The 23,320-nt window shown below is 41.7% G+C and overlaps 1 protein-coding gene across 2 annotated transcripts in view; it reads right to left on the reverse strand.

Moving 5' to 3' along the window:
* Positions 1–23,320, reverse strand: part of COG5 (component of oligomeric golgi complex 5) — a 162,699-nt gene that overhangs the window by 14,735 nt on the left and 124,644 nt on the right. For both annotated transcript variants that reach the window (XM_088676684.1, XM_035127862.3), the window contains exons 15-21: positions 13,543–13,653; positions 11,797–11,859; positions 10,679–10,782; positions 8,170–8,407; positions 4,356–4,432; positions 3,392–3,518; positions 2,362–2,441 (exon numbers count right to left, since the gene is read on the reverse strand). In XM_088676684.1, coding sequence (XP_088532810.1) covers positions 2,362–2,441; positions 3,392–3,518; positions 4,356–4,432; positions 8,170–8,407; positions 10,679–10,782; positions 11,797–11,859; positions 13,543–13,653 — 800 coding nt within the window. The remainder of the gene's footprint in view (positions 1–2,361; positions 2,442–3,391; positions 3,519–4,355; positions 4,433–8,169; positions 8,408–10,678; positions 10,783–11,796; positions 11,860–13,542; positions 13,654–23,320) is intronic.

Below are 23,320 nucleotides of genomic sequence, written 5' to 3' on the forward strand. Positions count from 1 at the left end.
TGGGGGCCAGCTGAAGCCCCACAACATGCCCGTCACGATACCCACAGTGAGGCCATGGATGGAGAGGCTGACGGGCAGGTGGCGAGTCTGAGCTGCGCCTCAGTGTACGGGTGGCAAGGCTTCGGATTGGCTGGCACCAATCAGAGCCCAGCTCCCTTCCTCCAAAGGGCAGGGAGAAGCCGGGAGGGAGGGAGGAGGAGGTGCTGCGGTATGTGTGTGAGAGGGAGGGGGTGGGAAATGGTGCTTGGGGAAAAAAATGGCACCGCCCAAAAAATCACGCTGACCAAAGCAGCGATTCCAGGACCGTCCATGGGCTGAATCCAGAGGGCAATTGGACCTGATCCAGCCCACGGGCCTTAGTTTGCCGACCCATGAGTTAGACCAACCAATACCTCCAAAATGGTATCTGAGGTACGGCCAATCTAAGTTCCCTTAGGTTGGAATTTAATGTCTCCCTTAGCTGGTCTGCATTGCTGTGTAATGCAGTCAAGGGTGCCAGAGGACAAGCTCCTCTTATTTCCAATAGCTGTTTTTACCATGTAGGCAGCTATGAGAAGTTTTGGTGTAAAGGCTTATTCTGACACATGAACCAGGTGAGGCCTGAATCTATAGTTACTACTTCTGCGACCACAATCACTATCACCAAAAAGATGGCATGCCAAAACTCCCTCACCCCTGAACATTCTCACCAGAGAGTTTCCTTCCCAACATCCTCTCCAACAAAGGGGTAGCAGAGGTGGGATGAGATGCCACCTGTATGCAAGGTTTAGCATAGTTTCAAGGGGCAGCTTGCTCCACACTGCTTTCCATGTTCCCTTTCTTTGACCAACAACAACTAAATGGCAAACCATACACATTCAAAAATGCTCGATATTCCACTACTTGCTGCTCTCCATTTCTACCAAGTAACTGTTTAGCTCATCTGAAGAGTTTGCTAGCTGCTGATCCTGTTTAGTAGGACACAGCTAACTAGATGGCACAATCGTCACAAGGAAACGAAAAATGCATATCCTACTTGGGCACGCAGCAAAGCTTGGGCACTTGGGAATGTAACAAAACATGTCAAACACTGTTGTGTGATATCCATTGGCTGCCTGAAAATCTAAAACCAAGCTAGCTGTGGGGAGGGAGGAGGTAACAATGAGCAATCCTTCAGAGGTGTAAGGCAATCCCTACTCCGGACAGATACTCTGAAATGCTTTTGACCCTCTGCCAGAGGCTTGAATAAGAATATTAATATTTCCTACATATACAGTGGTGCCTCTAGTTACGAGCTTAATTCATTCCGGAGCTCCGTTCTTAACCTGAAACTGTTCTTAACTAGAGGCGTGCTTTCGCTAATGGGGCCTCTTGCTGCTGCTGCGCCGCTGGCACACGATTTCCGTTCTCATCCTGGGGCAAAGTTCTCAACTCAAGGTAACTCTTGCAGGTTAGCGGAGTTTATAACCTGAAGCGTTTGTAACCTGAGACGTTTGTAACTCGAGGTACCACTGTACTGCTCTTTTTCCTAAGTGTCTGCATCCTGTGAAACAAGCATTCAAGGATGATTCAAGTATGATTCAGGAGGAGTCATCACTGCCCTTATTCTTAATTTTAGCTGCTACCTTAGTAAAACAAGCTCCAGCAAAAACTACTGCCTGTAATCACAGCACTGCCTATATGGTTTCTTTCATTTGTTTAATTGTGCATGCATGTGCATCTGTACCTATTCAGGTGTGGGTGGGTGTTGCTGTCTTTAATATAGAAAGCCATTTCAAGAGTGCTTTAATTTTGTTCCATATACCTTGCTCACCAAGCTCCTTCTCTTCCCCTTTTAGTTTTCCAAACACTCTAGTGAAACAAACAACTTGATCCCAAACATACTTAACTTGGAAAGCAGTCCTGCTGATTTAAGTAGAGTTTCTGCTGCAATTCTTAGGATTACAGCCCAGGAGGCACTGTATCATTCAAAACATATCATAGAGCCAGTACTGCACAAGGATATACAAGTAGTTGAATCCCCAAACAGCTATAAAAAAAGTAAGATGACATCTTTATTAGATGAATTTCTCCTGCAGTAGGAAATAAGAGTGCCTCCCAAAAGAGAATTCTGTGTAATTTGGAATCTGGCTTGCTTCTGCACCAAAAAAGGTCTAATAAAAGACTACCTTGCTGGTCTGGAGTTAATCCCTGAAACCAATGCAGCTATAAATGTCTTGAAGAAGACCTAATAGAAGTTGTTGCTTAGAATACACCAAAGCACTTCCACACATGGTTAGACAGGGAGCAGGATCCACAAACGGTCAACAGCAGGAAAGAAATAATCGTTTCCAAATTGCAATAGTATTTCTAAACTTAATTGAAAAATAAAATGTGTTTTACCGTATCAAAATGAGTCTGTCTTTCTCTGATGGATGGTCATCAAGCCACCGGGAATAACGTGCAATGGTCCACTCTGCTCTCTTTCACAGGAAATAAATAAATACAAATATATATTATTTCTAGACATTTTCACATACTGGGCAAAAGTTAATGGCAACAGCCTTTTACAGGTTGGTATACAGTAATCAGCAGCAATTCATAGATTGCTTAGCGCTCAACCACATAGGACTTAAAAAAACCAGTTGCTTCTCCACAGCACTTTGGCTTGGGCGACTGCTCTGGAAACGTGTAAAAGAGCTCAGTACAAATTAAATGGCCACTAAATTAGTCTCAACTACTGATGGATTATGGGACGCAGGTAGCGCTGTGGGTTAAACCACAGAACCTAGGGCTTGCCAATCAGAAGGTCGGCGGTTCCAATCCCCGTGACGGGGTGAGCTCCTGTTGCTCGGTCCCAGCTCCTGCCAACCTAGCAGTTCAAAAGCACGTCAAAGTGCAAGTAGATAAATAGGTACCGCTTTGGCGGGAAGGTAAACGGCATTTCCGTGTGCTACTCTGGTTCACCAGAAGCGGCTTTGTCATGCTGGCCACATGACCTGGAAGCTATACCGGCTCCCTCGGCCAATAACATGAGATGAGCGCCGCAACCCCAGTCGGTCATGACTGGACCTAATGGTCAGGGGTCCCTTTACTTTTACTGATGGATTAAACAAGAGGGGAAGAAGCTGGGAGGGGAGGATAGACTAGAGTCCTCATCATCCCTGACATTGGCCAGGCTGGCAAGGGCCGAAGGATCACAGTATCATCTTTGATTATTTCCTCTGTGGCTGTTGAATTGCGAAAGCATTCTATTGCCAGAAGTTAACTAGGATGGAAAATGCCTGCAGCCTGCCGTGATCTCGTAAAACCAACCCCACATGCTGCAACTTGAGCACAGCTACAAAACAGCACTGGCGACAGCAGTTTGAGAGAAATGGTTTTCTGCCACTGGTGGAGTATATAGTGTGAAGAGGCTGCGTAAAGTAATTACCTGGAATGGAGATTTTAATTCAGGTGGTGCTCTTGTAAATAAGAACTGAATAACGGTACTGAATGGAATGATATCTCCCACGGCCGGGCTATTGATGATATGCTCGCTAGTCTGGAACAGCATTGGCCTGCGGGGGATAAAGCAGAAATTAAGATGATACAGTTAAAAGAAAAGAAGATTACGCTTCCCTATAGTTTACTAGGAAAATGCCTCTCGTGGTGGATTAAATTCCACATTGCAGAAGGCTCTTCCAACAGGTACTTCACTTTTTCTCATAGGATTGAATGATGGCCGTTCACTTGCATGGGAAAATGCAGAGACGCAAACAAGGTTGGATTGGGAGTTGAACCTGTGGTTGCCTCTTAGAGTCTCCCATTTCTTGGCAAATGTTTTGTCTCCACCCATAACAGTGTTGGCTATTGGCAGCTTATTTTGACCCACAAAAAAGGGACCCACAAGTACCTGCCCCCAAAGAGACAGAACCCAAGGAAGGCTTCATTTTATCCATGCCACTCTAATAACACACACAGCACCTTAAAAACAAAAGCCTGTTCCTTCCTATGCAGCAGTTGTTTTCCGCTTTGCTTCATCATCATTATGGAATTTGGTAAGCGATTGTTTGTAGTAACAGCAGCTTATTATTTAATTAAACAAAAACATTGCATCTCAAATCCTCTAATATCAAGGTAGGGGGCTTAGTGTAACTGCAGCTCATCAGCATAAAAACTGAGATCCACAACAAAAAGCAAAAAGGTGCAATTTAGCTGACATTTGCATGACAAAATTCTCCCAAGTTATAGTTACACTCTGAATAAAACGTTCAAGGAAAAAGTACTAATTTGTTGGTAATTTTCACACAGTGCTGCCAGAAGGTTTTAATTAAAAACCCAAATAAATCGGTGACTTGATTGAAATTCTTCATTACCTGGTGCCAGCTGTGAAAAATATTTTGAAGGCAATATACCTGAATGATCTTAGGAGCCTGTAGGATATTCCCAGATCAGAGAGCCGTCTGCAGAGAGGAGCGACTGCTAACTCCATCTGTCAGAGAAAATGAATTGCACTTCAGTCCGATATTCAAAGCCCTGGGACCAAACCAGCCAGTCAGGAATTGGGGAAGGCAGATTTTCAGCCAGCAAATTTCATGAACTAGAACCAGTTTTTACCAGCAGAATTTCTGGCAACAATTGGGCAACAACCTACAACCACGAGCATGCAATTGGATGGAATGGATCCATTCCAACCATGGGATGAAGCCATGGAATTGGAAAACCAACGTCACTACTGCTACCATGTAAAGAGAACCACCGCCAGCTATTTTAGGACCACCAGGAATGAATCTAGTTTTATTGCCAAATTAAGAATATACCAAGAATGAAAAGTCCACAGCTTATTCATTTATGCCAGATGAAATAATAACAGTAATATAAGCAGCCTGCATCTCCTCTGCATCTCCTCTCACTGGCTTTTGGAAAGAAGAGTGGTTTATCTGTAATTTACTCTATCCAAAAGAACAATATAATTTCTTACAGTCCCTAGGTTAAACATTTGTGCTTTCACAAATGAAGAGTGAATCTTTTTATTCTAGCTAATGGAGATGCAATTAATATTTTTGCTTGTTAACATGCGTCCATTTCCCCCTCTACACTAAGCTCACAACTCTTGTTGAGTGTCCATCAATATGTGGATGATACCCAGCTCTACCTCTCTTTAAAATCGGAACCAGTGAAGGCCCTGTGTGAGTGCCTGGAGGCGGTTGGAGGATGGATGGTGGCTAACGGATTGAGGTTGAATCCTGACAAGTACTGTTCGGGGGGGAAGGGGTGGGCTGGTGTGGAGGACTCCCTGGTCCTGAATGGGGTAACTGTGCCCCTGAAGGACCAGGTGCGCAGCCTGGGAGTCATTTTGGACTCACAGCTGCCCATGGAGGCACAGGTCAATTCTGTATCCAAGGGCAGTTGTCTACCAGCTCCATTTGGTATGCAGGCTGAGACCCTACCTGCCTGCAGACTGTCTCGCCAGAGTGGTGCATGCTCTAGTTATCTCCCGCTTGGACTACTGCAATGTGCTCTATGTGGGGCTACCTTTGAAGGTGACCCGGAAACTACAACTAATCCAGAACACGGCAGCTAGACTGGTGACTGGGAGCGGCCGCCGAGACCATATAACACCAGTCCTGAAAGACCTACATTGGCTCCCATTACGTTTCCGAGCACAATTCAAAGTGTTGGTGCTGAACTTTAAAGCCCTAAACGGCCTTGGTCCTGTATACCTGAAGGAGTGTCTCCACCCCCATTGTTCTGCCAGGACAATGAGGTTCAGCGCCGAGGGCCTTCTGGCGGTTCCCTCACTGTGAGAAGCAAAGCTACAGGGAACCAGGCAGAGGGCCTTCTCGGTAGTGGCGCCCACCCTGTGGAATGCCCTCCCATCAGAGGTCAAAGAGATAAAAAACTACCTGACATTTAGAAAACATCTGAAGGCAGCCCTGTTTAGGGAAGTTTTTAATTTGTGACATTTTATTGTATTTTAATCTTTGCTGGAAGCCGCCCAGAGTGGCTGGGGAGACCCAGCCAGATCGGCGGGGTACAAATAATAAGTTGTTGTTGTTGTTGTTGTCTTAAAAGAGTATTTTTGTGTGTGTCAGATACTGAAAAAATATTGTGGGGTTTCCTTCCTCAGTTCTGACTCCATCATGTTCACATTTCAGTCTCTTAATCATACAGAGCTGCACAGCTTTTAAAGTGCAAAATCTGACTCGCAACCTAAAATACTCCAAATTACTGTAACCTTAGCACACTTGACTTTTTTACACAGCAACAAAGCTCCTCATAATGAGGAGGTCAAAATGTACAACAATTCCTGGATGATGTCTCATGATATGAATAAATGTCAGGAAAATGTCATTTCAGAGTACCTTACTGACCCTAGCAAATTCTTTCCAGGCCAGACAGAATTGTGAAAATTGAGCCAGGCATTCAGCATAAGCCATTTTTCCCCCCTTTACCCATATATTTCAAGTTCGTATCTTTATAGACATCCATGTTTTGACTGCTAGATATAAAAACAGTCAAATTCCCCAGTGATTAGGGTGCCTTGGACGTAACTTTAAACATTTTTAGATATACATCCTGTCCACATTTCTAAGGTGAGACTTATAAATATCTCCCTTTCACACTTTTCTTATTTAAGTTCAGTGTTACTAATAGTCTGTAGACCTTCAAATTCCAAATGCAAATATTTGGAAAAAGAAACTTAAAAACAGAAGGAAGTTTATAACAAGCTGATCTTACAACCCACACTTAGCATGTTTTGTGCATTTTACAGTGTTGGCGCCCTGTCTCCTTTATGACATCCCAGCAAGGGATGCTTGGCACAAACCTTATTTATCACAAAGCGATTTAGTACATATATACCCTGCCTTTCTTCCATGATGGAACTTGAGCTAGTGAACATGAGGCTTTCATCGATGCACTGACTAGACTTTCTTAGCTTCAGAGAAGTAGCTGCATTATGTGTCCTCAGAACAGACACAACTTTAACTTTTTAGTACCAAAATACCTATTAATTTGTTCAGGCTGTGTGTGTGTGTGTGTGTGTTTTCTTATTAACTATTGGTTTTCCGTGGTTTGTTATCTTGGTCACTAATGTTTTGGTGGTTTATTATTTTCAGTATGGCTGACTGAATGCTCTTAAGTATTAATCTTTCTGAGAATCCCAAGTGGAATACAAATGCATGTATACATAAAATTTAAAAAAGTACTGGAAGTAACATTGTTATCCGGCCCTACATTTTAAGTCCCGTTTCAAGGAGAAATGTAAAACAGAATGTATATATATTTTCTAATAACTGGTGTGCCTTGGACTATGTGTGTATCAAAATTCAGGGCTCTAGCTTACTTTAGGAATTTCAGTATCTCTCACGAATGAGTGGCCCAGGGTCAAACAAGACATGGCTTTAAAGCCATGTTTTTGATTACTTTTAAGGATGCCCAAATACTAAGTCCCAGCTACCTTTCTTGAAACTGGCATGAAATGGGAGGGCTATTGAGAAACAGAAGGAATAAACCAAAACAAAGCAAGAAAAATTACAAGTAGGAGATGGGCAGAAGGAGAATTAGAAACTAGAGAGTCATAGGTTTACTTAAAACATCCAAAGAACAAGAGCACAGATTGCTAGTGAGCTCATTCTAGTGAACGCAACTTGAGATATCTCTCAGTAAAGGGATATGTGCACTAAGATAATGCACTACAACTTTAGTTTTTTAAAAAACTAAAATAATAAAAAATATGTTTTCAGGAAGATAATGAAAAGACTCATTCTATGGTTACAACCCAGGCTTTTTTTTCCCAATCGGAACTCAGTTCCAGCACCTATAAATGCCATTTTTAATCTTTCTATGGAAGAAACTTGCCACCATTTTTTTTTTGTAGAATCTGGCTCTCAGTTGTACTCCACAGACCCTCTAAACTATGTAACTGCCATAATGCAGACTAAGGTTTCTTTTCAGCAGTACAGGGCCACAGCCTCGAGGTTTCTGCTCTCAAACTCCAATTTTGGAAGCTGAAAAACATCCAGCCAAATCTAACAGATCCTAATTTATCATTACAATCGGACTCTGCTTGTCATGTATGCAGAATATAAATATTTTCAGATAGAGAAGAGCTTATGGAACAGCGAAGCAGCATGTGTTTGTATGTCTCAGGGCATAGCATTTCAAATTCAATGTGTAGTTTGGTGCATATGAGGAAATAAAACCAACAGTTTCCCTTTCATCTACCTGTGCAAAATCAGCAGCAAGCCGCATTTTCCCGCCTTCGCCAAGAGGCCTTAATAGGCTGGCATTGCGAATAAAAAGCTCAATAGCTCTCTGGGCAATGGCCTCAGTGCTCTCATAGACAAAGTCGTAGCATTCAAAGTGTCTGAAGTAGTCATTCATGACTCTTGCTATGAAGCCCTGTAGTTCTTTCATGTACAGAGAACAAGGGATATCGGGCTTTTCTGAAGTGGGTAGTGACCTATCAAAAGAAACAAAGAGGATAACGAATGTTAATTTCATGTTTGTATCAACTTTAACCATGTCACTGCGCTGCTTCACCTTTATCCTGTGAAGGACGACTACAATGGCTGCATGCATCACACCATCATATTTATAGAGGAATACGCTGTGTCTGAAACACCTTTTCCTCACGTTAACTGCAGTTTTGCAAGGAAAATGTGCACCGTTCTACTGGTGCTTTCTCCTCCTCTTCCCCCCTCCAAGTCTGGAGCACTTTCATCAGCCGGAAGCTGAAAAGCTCTAAATGTAAATGGCACAGCTGTTGGAATAATTCTCTAATAATAGACCACATCATACATATTGTGGTGTTAAAAGTCCAGCCTGCCTAAAAACCCTCACTAAGTCTGCTCTTGACTTAAATTGCTCAGAGATTATATGCACAGATGCCTCCAATCTGGGCAGAACCAGACAAAGATACAAGGTGTAGTAGTGACAAGGGAACAGCAGGGACCAGACTTCAAGCCAACTACTGTACTGGGCATCCATATCTAAGAGGATTTAGTCAGTAAAGTGAGTCAACAGGTCTTCTAGTCCAAGCAATTGACCTATCCCCCCAATTCTGTTCAAAGTGGCCCCACTTTAGATAGGGCTGAGGGCCTACGTAAGTTCCAGTCATATATAATAACAAAAAACATTTTTCAGAAGTCCATGTTCTCTCCACTGGATCCCTTCATAGAGGAGGATAAGCAATTACAGTCGTACCTTGGAAGTTGAACGGAATTCGTTCTGGAAGTCCATTCGACTTCCAAAACATTTGGAAACCAAAGCATGGCTTCTGATTGGCTGCAGGAAGCTCCTGCAGCCAATTGGAAGCCCCATCGGGTTCCAAAGAACATTCACAAACTGGAACACTCACTTCCGAGTTTGCGGCGTTCGGGGGCCCAAGCGTCCGTGTACCAAGGGATTCGGGATCCAAGGTACAACTGTACAGCTGAAGCAGAATGGAGCTGGGACAGAAAACTTCACGAACTTCTCTCAAAACTAGATTTTTTTGTACTTCTCCACACAATCCCACCAAGGCAGATGCAGGGCAAAGTTGCTCACCATCTTTTTTGGGGTGGGGGTGGGGGCTAAGAATTCAAGGATGGAAGCCTGAGTAATACTGCTTGGCTCATTCAACAGAAGACTGAAATGCCTGCAGTGGGATTCGCTCCCACAAACTCAACTATTAACCTGAGCAAAGTGATGTTTGCCGCTTGCCACACCTTCAGCAATGGATTAAGACCTTTAGAGGTCCTTAGCACTTAAATTTTTTGGTGCCCCATATATATATCTAGTTCAAAATGTAAACAATAATAAACCAGAAAACGAAATTTTATTTCTCGAAATGAAATGAAACATACAGTAAGATGGAAAATGTTGATTTTTGTATATTTCCACTTCATTTATATTTGAAAAATGTTCTCCTATTTTGCCTAACTAAAAAGTCTTTGATCAGATCCTCAAAACAAATCTTATGTAGCATATCTGCTTCTCTACTTAGTAGAGATAGGGCACCCAGTCTGGCAAGTTGTAGAGTTGTTCTGTTGGGATTTTTAAAAATATACTTCCAAGTCAGCTAACCAATTTGCGACCATTAATGCTAAAAGTCTGGCAATGGACATTATCTGTGCTGCCCCCCTTCCCCTGATGCCCTAAGCACATGCTTATTTTACTTAATAGTTAATCCAGTCCTGCACATCTTCAGAGAAGGCCCAGGTTCCCCCAACACACCCAAATATATGTGATACAAAAAGAAATGTAAGTGGAATCCCTGCTCCCTATCACTCGGGAACTCCTTCCCAGCTGAGAATGATGCTAATATAGAAGAAAACCTTTCAGGCTTGAAAGACCCAGTGAAGGGAGAGACAACTGAAAACCTGCTTCTATGTAAACAGAGATCAACCAGCATTTATTTCTTGGAAATATCTGTTTTGCATCCAGTCAATTCTCACCCTCTACTGTAACTTTAAATGTTAAAAACTAAATAATAAAAACAAGTGGCTTAAAAAAAATCCTCACTGGAAAATCCTCTTCTCACATTTCATTTTAAAAAGTGTTGTCCATATTTACTTTCCAGGCAGACAAATAATTTCAGCAGTCAGAAGTCCTGCTCTTTCCCCCACTGATAGCACAGGCTGGCTGCTGAGGCAAGCACTTTTGCTGCAAGGTAATCAATCTCTGGGGTTTTCGATATGGTGCCCATATTGTACACATGTTTAAAACAACACTGAGGTAGTGACTCCATTACCCAGAAAAGTCCTCCTGGTGCATCGTGATGATAATAGCCTCTATTGAGTCTCCAACTGAGTTCAGCAAAGGTTGCACAGCATTTCCCATCAAATCATAGACTGTCTACAAGAAGGATAACCAAGGAGGAAAAAGAATGAGTAAAAAAAACCATACAAGATGTCAACATGCTGCCCATGAGTACCAAGAGATAAATAAATTATTAAAACTTTGTCAAAATTTTGAACAGTGCTGTTTTGTGCCACAACATAGTACATATGTGTATACATAGAGATATATCTATATAGATGTGTTGTGCAATATATTTTGAACCTATATATACATGAAAGGTTAAACTTATTGTGCAACTTAAGTCGAAATCTTCCCAACTCCTTATGTGGAGCAGTGGTTGAACAATAAAAGAGTCACTTATAACAGGACAAATTCTTCAGAGAAGTATAGCATGATGTGACAACCTTTTCAAGAGCTTTCTACAAACTGAAGTATCTGACCAGTATCTGAGAATGCACTGTTCCACCATTCAAATATGTACGCTTCCTCTTGTGGTAGTTTTTAAATTATGCCGACAATATCGTTTGAAACTAGGGGCTTTTCCTGGAAAGAAGGGCAGGCCAATTATCTTAATATGTAATTAAAGATCAACGTAATGAGGTCTAGGCCCTAGCCTTCAAAAGAGGCGGTGAATGTTTTTCTTTCAACCTACATTCACACATTGAAAAGCAGTGGATTGGGAAGACCATGGATGAAAGCGAATGGAAAGCTATCTCCAGGGAGGAGTTAAACGTGAAAAATGAAAGCACCAGGAAAGAAGAATCATCACTTTTAATGGTGAAAAGGTAGGCAGTTTCCCTCTGCCTTGCTATCATTCAGGTGCTGCCCAAGAGCCTCTGCTAAACGTTGAGCACTTAGCTAATTCATCCTCACCTAACACAGACAGCAAATTATCTCAAAACCAAACATGAATGGATAGGTTTTCCTTAACTCAGTCCCGTAGGACACCACCACAAATGTTGCAAGCAAATGAATGTGGCTTAGTATTTAGAGTGTGTGTGTGTGTGTGGGGGGAAACAGCAGGTTTCAAATCTATGCAAGTTTCGTGACTTTTTAATATTCACCTACCTTCAAGGCTGTGCTAATAGTTTCCTCTGAAGAGGCTGGAAATGCACTTTGGCAGGATATTACCTAAAAAGAGGTGCAGAAATGCTCAATCATATACTGAGACCCTGGTGAAGCCAAAGCTCAGTTACTGCTGCTCATCGTTGGGCCCCTCCCTGGCCATGCTCTGGGTACCAGCCAATGTTGGTCTCAGGCCTCCTCCCTCTAGATCAGGGATCAAGTGTCAGAGCATGTGAAATATATAGCCCTTCCTGTTCATTTGATTATGGATCTCCAGAGGCTAAGCCAGCAAGAAGGAATCTTCCATCACAATAGGACCTTGCAATCTCTATCGTTTCTGGCAACCATGAAAGCCACAAATACGGTTTCTACACTGACTTGGTGCATGGATAACTAACTGCATGATATACATAAAATGCCACAAAACATCATGTCGCTAATCAAACCGTTCCTCTTGGACCTCCATGATTTTTAAATACAGAACTGAAAAAAATCACCTCCTAAATGCTTTCCTATCTTTCCCCCCGGCTGACAGCATTTTTAAAAAAGCTATGGAGCCAACATCTTGTGACACAAAAACCCATCTGTTCCTCCATAACTATTTCTAACTTGTTCAGCGTTCACATTCAAGTAAGGTCCTAGCAATTTCTTTTCTTTTCCAAATTTCATGTCAAGATTTATTTGTACATATAAAATACTAACACAAGGATTCCAAAGTGGGTAACACGAAACTTGTGAGAATGATTTACATTCTGCAATGTGAATATAGGATATAGAAACCAGTGATTTTAAAATATTTGTTTTTGTTTCTTATGGTTTTAAGATATGGCTTCTAATGTAAACACTAATCTAAATGCTATGGCTGAAATCCTTCTAGTTCTGTGCATTCGAGGGGGGCTTTGAGTTCATGTTTTTCAAAACCGTGCAGCAATTCTACACGACAGCTTTTCCCAACCCGCTGCCATCGAGATGTTGTAGACTACATCTCCCACCATCCTTGATCGTGGCCAGACTGCCTAGGACCACAACAGCTGGAACACATCAAGTTGGGCAAAGGTGCCATAGGGCAGCCAAAGCAGTCTCAAAATGGAGGGGACTTTCCAATGAAATTTGTGACACGGCATGGGGGACTATTGTTTAAAGGGGCTTTGCAATCCAAAATACCACGGCTTGGATCCAAGCTTGTATCACTTCTCATACAAAGCCCTAAGAGGTTCTTTTGTCATGTTCTGCAACAGTTCATAATTTAGGCAAGTGAATTCAAGTGGTACCTCGGGTTAAGAACTTAATTCGTTCCGGAGGTCTGTTCTTAACCTTAAACTGCTCTTAACCTGAGGTACTACTTTAGCTAATGGGGCCTCCTGCTGCTGCCGTCGGGCTATTTCTGTTCTCATCCTGAAGCAAAGTTCTTAACCCAAGGTAATATTTCTGGGTTAGTGGAGGCTGTAACCTGAAGCATCTGTAACCCGAGGTACCACTGTATAAAGTATTATCCTTAACTCCATTACAGTAACCTAAATTAACAGAAAACTCTCCTGCCACTAATAAGCAAAGAAACACCGAAGGCGGCAGACATTTCAAATCTATGAGAGAGAGATTGGTGGGTGGGAAACTGGTTTCTATCCCACTATTCACTGAGACCATTTCAGAAGTGTTTACACATTCTTTCCAATTCGATTCAGGATTTGCAGTGAAGTATTAAAACCACAACTTAACAATGATTATGTTTAAAGTATCCCTGCCACTTACTTTAAGAACCGACTGGTGTAACCTGTACAAGGAATTCACTACAGCCACGTTCCTTCTTTGACCTTCTGTTAACGGCCCAATCACCTGGCTGGCTTCTCCTTGCGTCGACAGCTGCAAGTAAAGCATACAAGTCATGCAAACTATTTCCTTCCAAGTACACTAATCCAAATAAATACAATTCTTCCCCTTAAAATGGAATGGGGAAATCAGGTTGCATTTAACATCATCTTAATTCCCAGCACAGAAAAAGTGTTTTTTTTACTTCTATGGAAAATAACTTCCTGAATTTCAGTCTTAAGGGTTGCTTCTTGCCACACATTTTCTTAACATGGGATTATTCTCACAAGCTGTACAGGCGCATGAAATTATTATCTAAACAATGAAAGCAAGTGACAGGTTCTCCCAGCCGATTCAGGAGCTGTAGCACTTTGAAAGCCTCCAAGGGACATACCCAGGAGCCAGAGGACTTTATTTTGCCGATGTTACACAGGAACAGGAAGAATGCAGAACGATGCCACACTTTAGGCAGAACCATCTCTGCATAATATTGCCAGCAGGAAGAAAAATAGCATCTACAATCTATCAAGGGCGTGAGGCCACCCAATTATATACGCCACAGGGAACTTACCCAGTCAACCAGGAAACGTTAAGTTGAGAAACAACCAGGCTGGTGCAATTAAAAAATAGACTCAAGCATTCCCCACCATGGGCGACGGAGACACTCATTGTCCCAACCTCCTAATATGTCGCCAGTAAAAAAACAACCTAGCAACATTCAAACATCAGGGCAAATCCTGAACTAAGCTTTAGTAAATAAAAGCATTATTTAATATTATTTCACAGCAATTTTTCAGTTGTCAAATAATGCTCCAAAACAAAAATGTACCTGTAGTGAATAAAAATATTGCTCTCTCTCAATACTGCAACCCCATGTCTCATTTCCAAAATGGTTGTCAGGGGCTTACTAACACCACCAACCCGTTCCTTCAGGTGGGAATTAAATTCCGACAGAAAGTATCTAAACAGACATGCACAAATCTCCCTCGGAGGTATTTCACCTTCAGGAATGTCGATTCATTCTATTCTCCACATTGCTTCAGCAGAAAACACATTTTAGCAGTGCATTCTGCGATGCAGATGGCACGTAGCACAGTTAAGAGCTAGAAGCCTCAGGACCTCTCTCAGATAAAAAAGAAGAAAATCCACTCCTCCATAAATAGGGCTCTATAGTTTCCAGTAGCACGATCCTTTCAGGGACCATCACTAACCTCAATCTGATTTAGGCAGACTTTGATGTCGTTTTGCGGTCTGAATTGAACTCTGCAATGAGTTTTGTCTGAAAATTAGGTGGGGCACAGGTTTTTAAAAGGGAGGAAGAAAAAAGGAAGTTGACTAAATTTGCCAGTCATTTAATGCCATTAAGCATCTCAGACAATGCATCAAAACAGAACCATTCCTTAGACTAGGTACTAATTTCAGTACCCTGAAATTCATTAACGTCTCTTCCAGTAATCTTCTACCGTTACATCTCTTCAGGACAAGAGTCTGAGAAGCAAAGGCAGACTTCATGGGGAATGCAAGCGTTAGGAGGTCCAAGCACTGTAGAGTCCTTGGCTAGTGAACTGGCAAAGTCGTTTGTAGTAGCATTCAAGCTGATTTCAGACAAAGGCAAATGCTTTCTTTTCATTTGTTTCCAGCTCCACATATTTTGAGTATAACACCAGTAGTTGCTCAGATGTTGAAGAAAGAAATGCTGGAGCAGCTTTTGGGAGGGAGGCGCAGGGGAAATAGGGAACTATATAGGAAACCCACCCAGATGGGTGGGGTATAAATAATAATAAATTATTATTATTATTATTATTATTATTATTATTATTATTATTATTATTCAAATGAAATGCTCACAGGATGCTTAGGCCACCAGGATCTAGGTAAAATTTCAATATTTAAAAAATGGTTTTTATGAAACTGTTTTTCCCCATTAAAAAGAGTAGGAACAGTTTTAAAAAACACACCAGTGAGTTATATTTCTAAGTGGAAAGAACAAGATTTACATATTATTCATAATAATAGTGGTGCATGCCCTATTTCTGAAGTGTTCAGGGTACTTCATGCATATTAACAGTTCAAGAAACCCATACAGTAGGCTAATGCAATGTAACGTAATTCAACATTACAGAGGAGAGGCTGAGACAGGCTGCCTGAGATAGGGAGAAAATGGCGGAGGTGTTATTTTAACCCGGGGCATTCAATCTCACAGGTCATTCCTTTCAATATTACACTAGCTCAGTGCTTAGAGCAGATCAACAAAGGTTTCTTTCCTGTGAGCTGAACTCCAATGAGTCATAGTGAATTTAAATAAAATAGATTTTATGGAATACGTAGCAATGTTGCTTTTGCACTGTTTCTAGTAAAACAAACTTGAGTTTGTACTGATTACTGGAACATATTGACCGTTTCCTGTAAGTTTGGATCAATTAATCAGGTTTTGTAATGGACTTGTTAAGAGTGATGATATTGCTGATATAGTTGTATCGGCTGCAAATCGCTTTGAGCGCAGGATTTCAGAAAACAAGGTACATAAATAAACATGACTTTATGTTCTTAAGAATATCTGCCATAAGACACTGCTGTAGAATTTAAGAATCAACAAATCACTTTGAAATTTGGAGGTTTATTTAAATTGAAAATGGTGCAACAGCCAAATTAAGAGCTGTGCTTCTGATTAAGATTGTTCTGCAAGAGACGCAGCGTTGATGTTTATGGGGTATTTAAAGGGACCTGGATATTCCAAACAGAACAGGCCATTCAGAAAATGGAAGTTCCTACCTTTAAAGTGGGGCTTCTGAAAGATGTGACCCACTCTGCTTTTTAGCTCTTGCAATACAAGCCTTATAGCCGCCCAGAGTGGCTGGGGAGGCCTGGCCAGATGGGCAGGGTACAAATAATAAATTGTGTGAACTTTAAATTATTTTGATAACTCATAAATTCAGCCTTTGGCAATCCACAATGTTTACCATTTTTCAAGTCCATACTCTCTTATGACTATGATTAAATCACAATGATGTGCCTTCATATGACATTAAAAATAGTATTATGGATTCATTTTAACGTGAGAAATACAGAACTGCAATTCACACTACAATTGTTTACCACTCATGATGACATATTCATAATAATCTTTATTGCGGTCCAACAACCCATAACATGGATTCAGAATAAAATACAGATTCATACAGACAACCCCCCAGGGAAGGGAGACCGAGGTATTATTTGTTTAGTCATGGGTATGTTGATCTTTGATTTGTATGACTAGTGAAAGAAACTTTGCCACGGCCACTGTGATATCATTGGACTTGTCGTCCAGAAGATATTTGGTATAGTAGGCTTCTGATTGACCTGGCCGATTTGCCAGTACAGTCATACCTCGGGTTAAGTACACTTCAAGTTGCATACTTTCAGGTTAAGTACGCAGCGGACCCGGAAGTGTTTACTTCCAGGTTCCGCCGCGCGCGCATGCGCAGAAGCATTCTGCGTGCGCAGAAGTGCTCTATCGGCGCTTCGCGCACGTACACTATTGCCGCTCGGGTTAAGTACTTTTCAGGGTGCGAATGGCACCCCGGAATCAATTAAGTACTTAACCCGAGGTACCACTGTAGTGGTTTAATCAATAGTTCCCTAGCTTGGTTATACAGTCCGTAATGCAATAAAATATGCCTCATGCAATCAACGTTCTGAGAGCATACACAGATCCTATTTTGATAAGGGATACCTCTCAGTCTGCATAATGGCATATTTTGCCATCTTAAGCATGCCAGGTCTTCAAATTAAATACAATATATGCTATGGACAATAACAGATGTGTCACCCAAAGAAAAGGACTAATGAGTTGGTGGCACTGACTTGTGGCTCAGTTGCTGCCCTGCTGCTTATCTAAATATTTTCTGAAAATGTAACTTCAGGGGTTACCTCCCCCCCCCCCCCGTTTGCAAGCTTGCTCAATTTTATTCTTTCTAGCAACTTGCAACATTGAACAATTAGACAAGAGGATTAGATTCATTTTCCTCGAGCTGTCAGACAAATCCCACGGCTAAAATACAACCCGCATAATGATTCATCTTTGATCTGCATATAGCTTAATGTAACACTTTAATTTTTTTTTAAAAAAATACCAAATAATAAAGGTAACTCTTAGTAATGTATCCTATATGTGATGTTTCCTAATTTAGACATTATTTCTGTCTAAATCACCACTAAAAATCCAGGCTGTAATTTCCTTATAAAATAAAACGTTGAAACTTGGCAGACAAAAGCCATTCTTCCAGCGTTCTTTACTGCGCCATAAAAAGCCATTCCATAATTGCAACAAAATTATACCAGATAGAGGTCCATCCCAAATAAGTCATGGATGGCACTTGAGACAAGTACTCCTGAAATTAAGCCAGGTGTAGGACTAAGGGAAACTGAAGTACATGGAACCAAGAGAATAGTTTTCCTAATGCACACACTGAGGGCAGCTCCAGACATGGTTTCAGACAAGTGGGTACAAGAGATACCAATATTCCCAGCCCGTAGTCGGGAAAGGCCCCTAAATGTGAGCTTCCATTTAAAGAAGAAAAGAGCAAGTCTCTATTTGTCCTAGAAATAAAGTTATGAAACAAAATGTGCAGGTATCATTCTAAGCCATTTCTATGAGTTGACCCAGCCTGCCATTTCAGTGTTTTTAGCCAATGAGTGAAATTAGAGCTGTGGCTGACAAGTGAGTTGCTGGACACCAGGTAATAGGAATCCCTGATGGCCTAAAGAGCTGCTGTTTCCACCTCCCGTTTATTGTATTTTGACTGCTTCAATTTAATTTCTGTGTTCTTGGAATCTCTGTAGTTTGACCTTCCTTCCTTCCTAGCGACTAGGATGCATATTTCTTGCGATGAGCTCCTCTGAGATCAGGTACCCCCTAAAAGTTTTTCTGTCAATACTACCACAGAGCAAGAAAACTGCCGGCCCCAGCAAATTGCGAATGTGAAAACCTGAAAAGAGTTGGGGATTCCGATTTGAACAATCTGGGATGGGGCACTGGAGGCTGCAGGGCAATGTGGGGAATTGCCTCAAATTGGGCAATTTCTGCCCTCCTCCATTAGCCCCCTGCACCCCATAGCTCATTATTTAGGAAGGCCTCAATTGAGTGGGACATGGTTTCATTTCAAAGCAAAGTTATGCCTTTACCTGACAAATCATTTTGAGTTGGAAATCTAATCTGGTTACATGCAAAATCACCACCAACTGATGCAGATGAAGGAGAAGTGAATCTGAGAAGGAACAAGTGAGTTATCTGTTCTCTTTCACACATTTATCTGCCTCTGCGCGATTCATTAATTCCAAAGCTGCTTTTGGCCTCTCTTTGGAATGTTCCCCTTATATAAAGTGAACACAGCAGAGTTATATATGTAAAAGAAATAGTATCCACTGTTTAAAAAAAAAGGGAACTAGAACAGCATGCAGACAAGGCAAAAAGAGAGCTTTGTGGAGCACTCTCTCTAAACATGAATGAGCTTAAGAGAGAGAAATAGCTTAATTGACAGAAGGAATTTCCCTTTTACTGCAGACACGACAGTAATTCAGTAGCCATGTTCTCCCTGCTTTCTTGGAAAATGTTCACATATGCTTATAGAAAAAATATATATTAATATATTCTTCAAAATATTCTGTTTTCTATTTTTTTGCTCGCTTGTGATGTTGGGCAGATATTTATCTCTTATAGGATAGAAAGAAGCTAAAGAAAAGACATGAGTAATGAGTACCTAAAAAGCAACATGGCAAAATAATTATTTTTGTTTATTTTTGTATCCTTAGGGAAAATTGGGAACGGTTTCTTAGACTCTAAGGAAAGCGTTCCTCATTTCTAGACATCTGAATTTTCGTGTTCCCAGCACAACACATTTTTTATCTATGTGCAGCAGGTGGGCATGTTAGTGTATTTCAATCCACCCACATGGGAAGCTTAACAGAAATAGCATCAAAGTAAAAGAACATACAGTACTTATAATACAGTACCACTCACATACTGCAAGCTAACTGCAGACATAACTCAAAATGAAGGAGAAATGATTTTTTTAAAAAAGGGTAGTCATTTGGGGAACAATCCTTCATTGACAAAGAGAAATTGGATTACTTACTTTGTCCATTCTAACATCTAAGAAATCACTGTAAGCTTGCCTGCCATTTTTGCCATATTATGTAACCATTTTTCTGATTAATGCTTTCCACCAGGAGAGAGATTTTGCCACGGATGCACTCCCACTCCAAGGAGCCCAATGCAATCTGGGTGGCATCTGCTACAAACGCTGCTGCTCTGGAAAGTTTAAGTAGTGCTTTGCGGGTCCTGATGTGGGGTGAGCTCAGGAGACCTTCGACCCACATGATGGATGCTCTTGAAAATACAGAGGCAGTGCAGGCTGCACAGATGGCAAGTGCATTGGCATCCTGAGACCATCTCGGGGCAAAGTCCAGCAGCCATCCTGCCATCTTGCCTTTTGTTTGGCCTTGTTGGCTACGATGCCAGAGGCTTCAGATGCCTACCGGCCCAAAGACACCATCAAATTCATGAGCAGCTAGATGTGGCGGTGGATGGAGGGTGAACATCCAAGTGCCGGGGAAGGACACAGTGGACAAAGAGGGACACGTTTTAGCGAGGCCATCTGGGTGTGGCCTACAAGCTCTGTCTGGGTGTGAAGGACCCAAGTAGTGGCTAGATGTGAGATTGCAGTCTCTGGCAGGGCGTGAGCAGGGGGAGGCCATAGGTGGACCAAATCCAGTAACTTCCACTGAAGGCAAACCATCGGGCAACGAAGAAGAAGGTCTTTTTGTTTTAGTTTTAGAAGAAAGGTAGGTAGGTGGGAAGGTAGGAAGGGTGATTGAAGGCTGCCACTCCAAGGGTGAGGCTTCAGAAGAAGGGGGAAATAGAGGAAGATGACAAAGAAGGGGAATAAGGCCAGAAATGAGAAGAGGAAAAACAAATTTAAAGCCTGAAAGAGAAGGAAATGAGAGCCAAGAGCAAAAAAACTGATTGGAAGCCATCCATCAGGATGGAGCCAGAGCCCAACTCAGCAACTCCATGATGTGAGTAGGAAATGAGCCAAATCATCAGGGGCTCATGTTTCTATTGGCAGCACCTCCCAATAAAGCTACCTGACAGCTGCCAATTTACAAATCAGGAGGCATCTAGTAGTTTGGGTGGTAGCACTTTTTGTCGTCTCCCTTCTGTCATGGCAACCACGATCTACACATACAGCATTCCCCAGTTGCTTTCTCCCATGGCTTGGGGGGTGCAGAGGCATCTTCACCTGCCGATTTCTTTCCCTGTACTGAATTACAGGTTGGCAAAGCTTTCAACCGCGCATGGGCAAAAGCTGCCCAAACTGTTCACACCGCAGCAACAGAATGGCTGCTAATTTGGAATTGCATGGAAGTTGGTTTCAGAAAAAGCACATCAAAGAGGAGTATTTCTCTAAAACGTACAGGATACCAGTGGTGGGGGTGCCCTGGAGCTGCAGTAAACACTAATCTGAACACATGAAATCCAATGTGTGTCAACTCAGAAGTAAGCCTTATTGAGTTTTTGTGCATATTATTGTGTATTTGTGTGTAGACTGCTGCCTCAGTATACTATAATTTGGCTTACAGGCAGCTAGCTACCCGTTTACGCAGGGATTAAGCTCCAAGGCACCGTGTACATCAATGAAATCGCGTATAATTGAAACCCATTGAAAAAGCCTGCAAACACCTCTGCCCTGTCTCTGTTCAGCCCTTTTCGTGACGTTTCAGTGACATCTCTATGACATTTCTGGGTCACTTCCGGGTTTGGCGCAATGTGCATGTATTTTGTCGCACACTTATTGAACGCATGTAAAAGGGGGGGGCTGCCTTTACTTTGAAAGGAAAAAGTCAACATTGGGCTAACAAAGTCTGCAAAATTCAGAAATATTTAAATTAGGGACATCAGTGTGCTGCTGGCCACATGACCAAGAAACTGTCTGTGGACAAACGTCGGCTCCCTCGGCCTATAGAGCGAGATGAGCACCGCATCCCCAGAGTTGTCCGTGACTGGACCTAACAGTCAGGGGTACCTTTACAACAATATTGAGGCATGCCAGAGACACACGACAAAGCTCAACAAGCAGACCGCATGGTGTTGATAGGATTAATTTCTGACAAACGTCTATTAAGTAAAAGCAGTGACAAAAAAGGCTGGGTTCTTAATTAAGTGTGCACACTCAGAATGTAAGCAACAGGCTTAATTAAAAGAAGATCAATGAGCGGCTGTGCTCAAAGAAAATAAGATATTAGGATGCACAAATAACAAATAGAGCAAGCATTAATATTTTAATTTGAAGAATTGCATGCTAGTTACTACGTTGCAGGCACACTGTACACACAACTAATGAATAGCTCAGACAAAAAATGGCACTTTTGTGTGCATTCTGATAACACAAAGAGGTACATTGTTTAGGAACATAGAAATCTGCCTTATGTTCCTCAGGCTCAGGCCATTGGCCCATCTAGTCTAGTTCTGTCAACACTGACAGGCAGCAGCTACGCAGGATTTTCCAGACCTACTTAGAAATGCTAGAAATTGAACTCGGATCATTTTGCCTAAGAGTAAATTAAAAAGAAAGGAAGAATGTGTTTCAAAATGGTAGTGTATTTCAATATACACAATAAAGAATCGTGGGAGGGGTTTTTTTTGCAAAGATTTGGCTATATTTATGGAGGATGGGTCAATCAATTGCTGTGATTGCCACACAGAGCTTACATGTACAAGGACTGAACTACTAGCTGTTGGGAAATTTTGAAGGTTGTCAACACCATGCCTTGCTTATAAGCATCTTCGAGGCACTTTGCTGACTGCTCATGGGGAAGAGAAGCCTGGAAGGATTGGTGTTATCTATAAATTCTCATGTAAATCTATCACAAATTTCTTTTGTGACAATGTGTGTGTGTGTGTGTGTGTGTGTAAGCAGGTTGGAAGGCAAAACATAATATATGGTAATTTACAACAAGCATAATTCCCTCCAGGCTAGAACTTGACTTTGAAGCAATTAGCTCAGGCTAATCTTGAAAATCAGATTAGGCACACCAACTTGATTGATGATGGTGACATATTAGCAACTCGCTTCCTAGACATTTTCTTCGCATTATTTGTGTTCTCACTGACTGTGCTTTAAATAAGCATTTCCTTGCTTTCCACACCCTTGGCAAAAAGCAACATGGTTTGCTACAGACCTGTAAGAAAAACACCTACATAGGTGGGCTTTTGGCCCGCAGGGCATATGAAGGATAACATAAGAAATGTGGTTGATGTGTTGGAAAGGCGGGAGGTAAAGATAAATACCAAAGCAGTATTGATTTTTATTGATGCTGAGAAAGCCTTTGAGACAATGTTTCTTGGAGTTTCATGATATAAAATTTGGAAAAGATGGAGGTGGGAGAGGGGTTTATTAGTGGTATAAAGGAGATTTATGCTGAACAGAAAGCGAAAATCATTGTGAATAATGTGGTATCAGACGAAATTAGAATAGAGAAAGGAACCAGGCAAGGGTGCCCACTTTCCCCTTTACTTTTCATAACAGTCCTGGAGGTATTGCTGAACATGATTAGGAATGAGGAGGTGAAAGGAATAGGAGTGGGATCAAAACAGTACAAATTAAAAGCCTTCACTGATGACCTAGTATTGACATTACAAGACCCAGAGACCAGTGCAGTGAAAGCACTGGAAATAATC

The sequence above is a fragment of the Zootoca vivipara genome, chromosome 9, assembly GCF_965207765.1.
Source record: "Zootoca vivipara chromosome 9, rZooViv2.hap1.1, whole genome shotgun sequence".
NCBI lineage: Eukaryota > Metazoa > Chordata > Lepidosauria > Squamata > Lacertidae > Zootoca > Zootoca vivipara.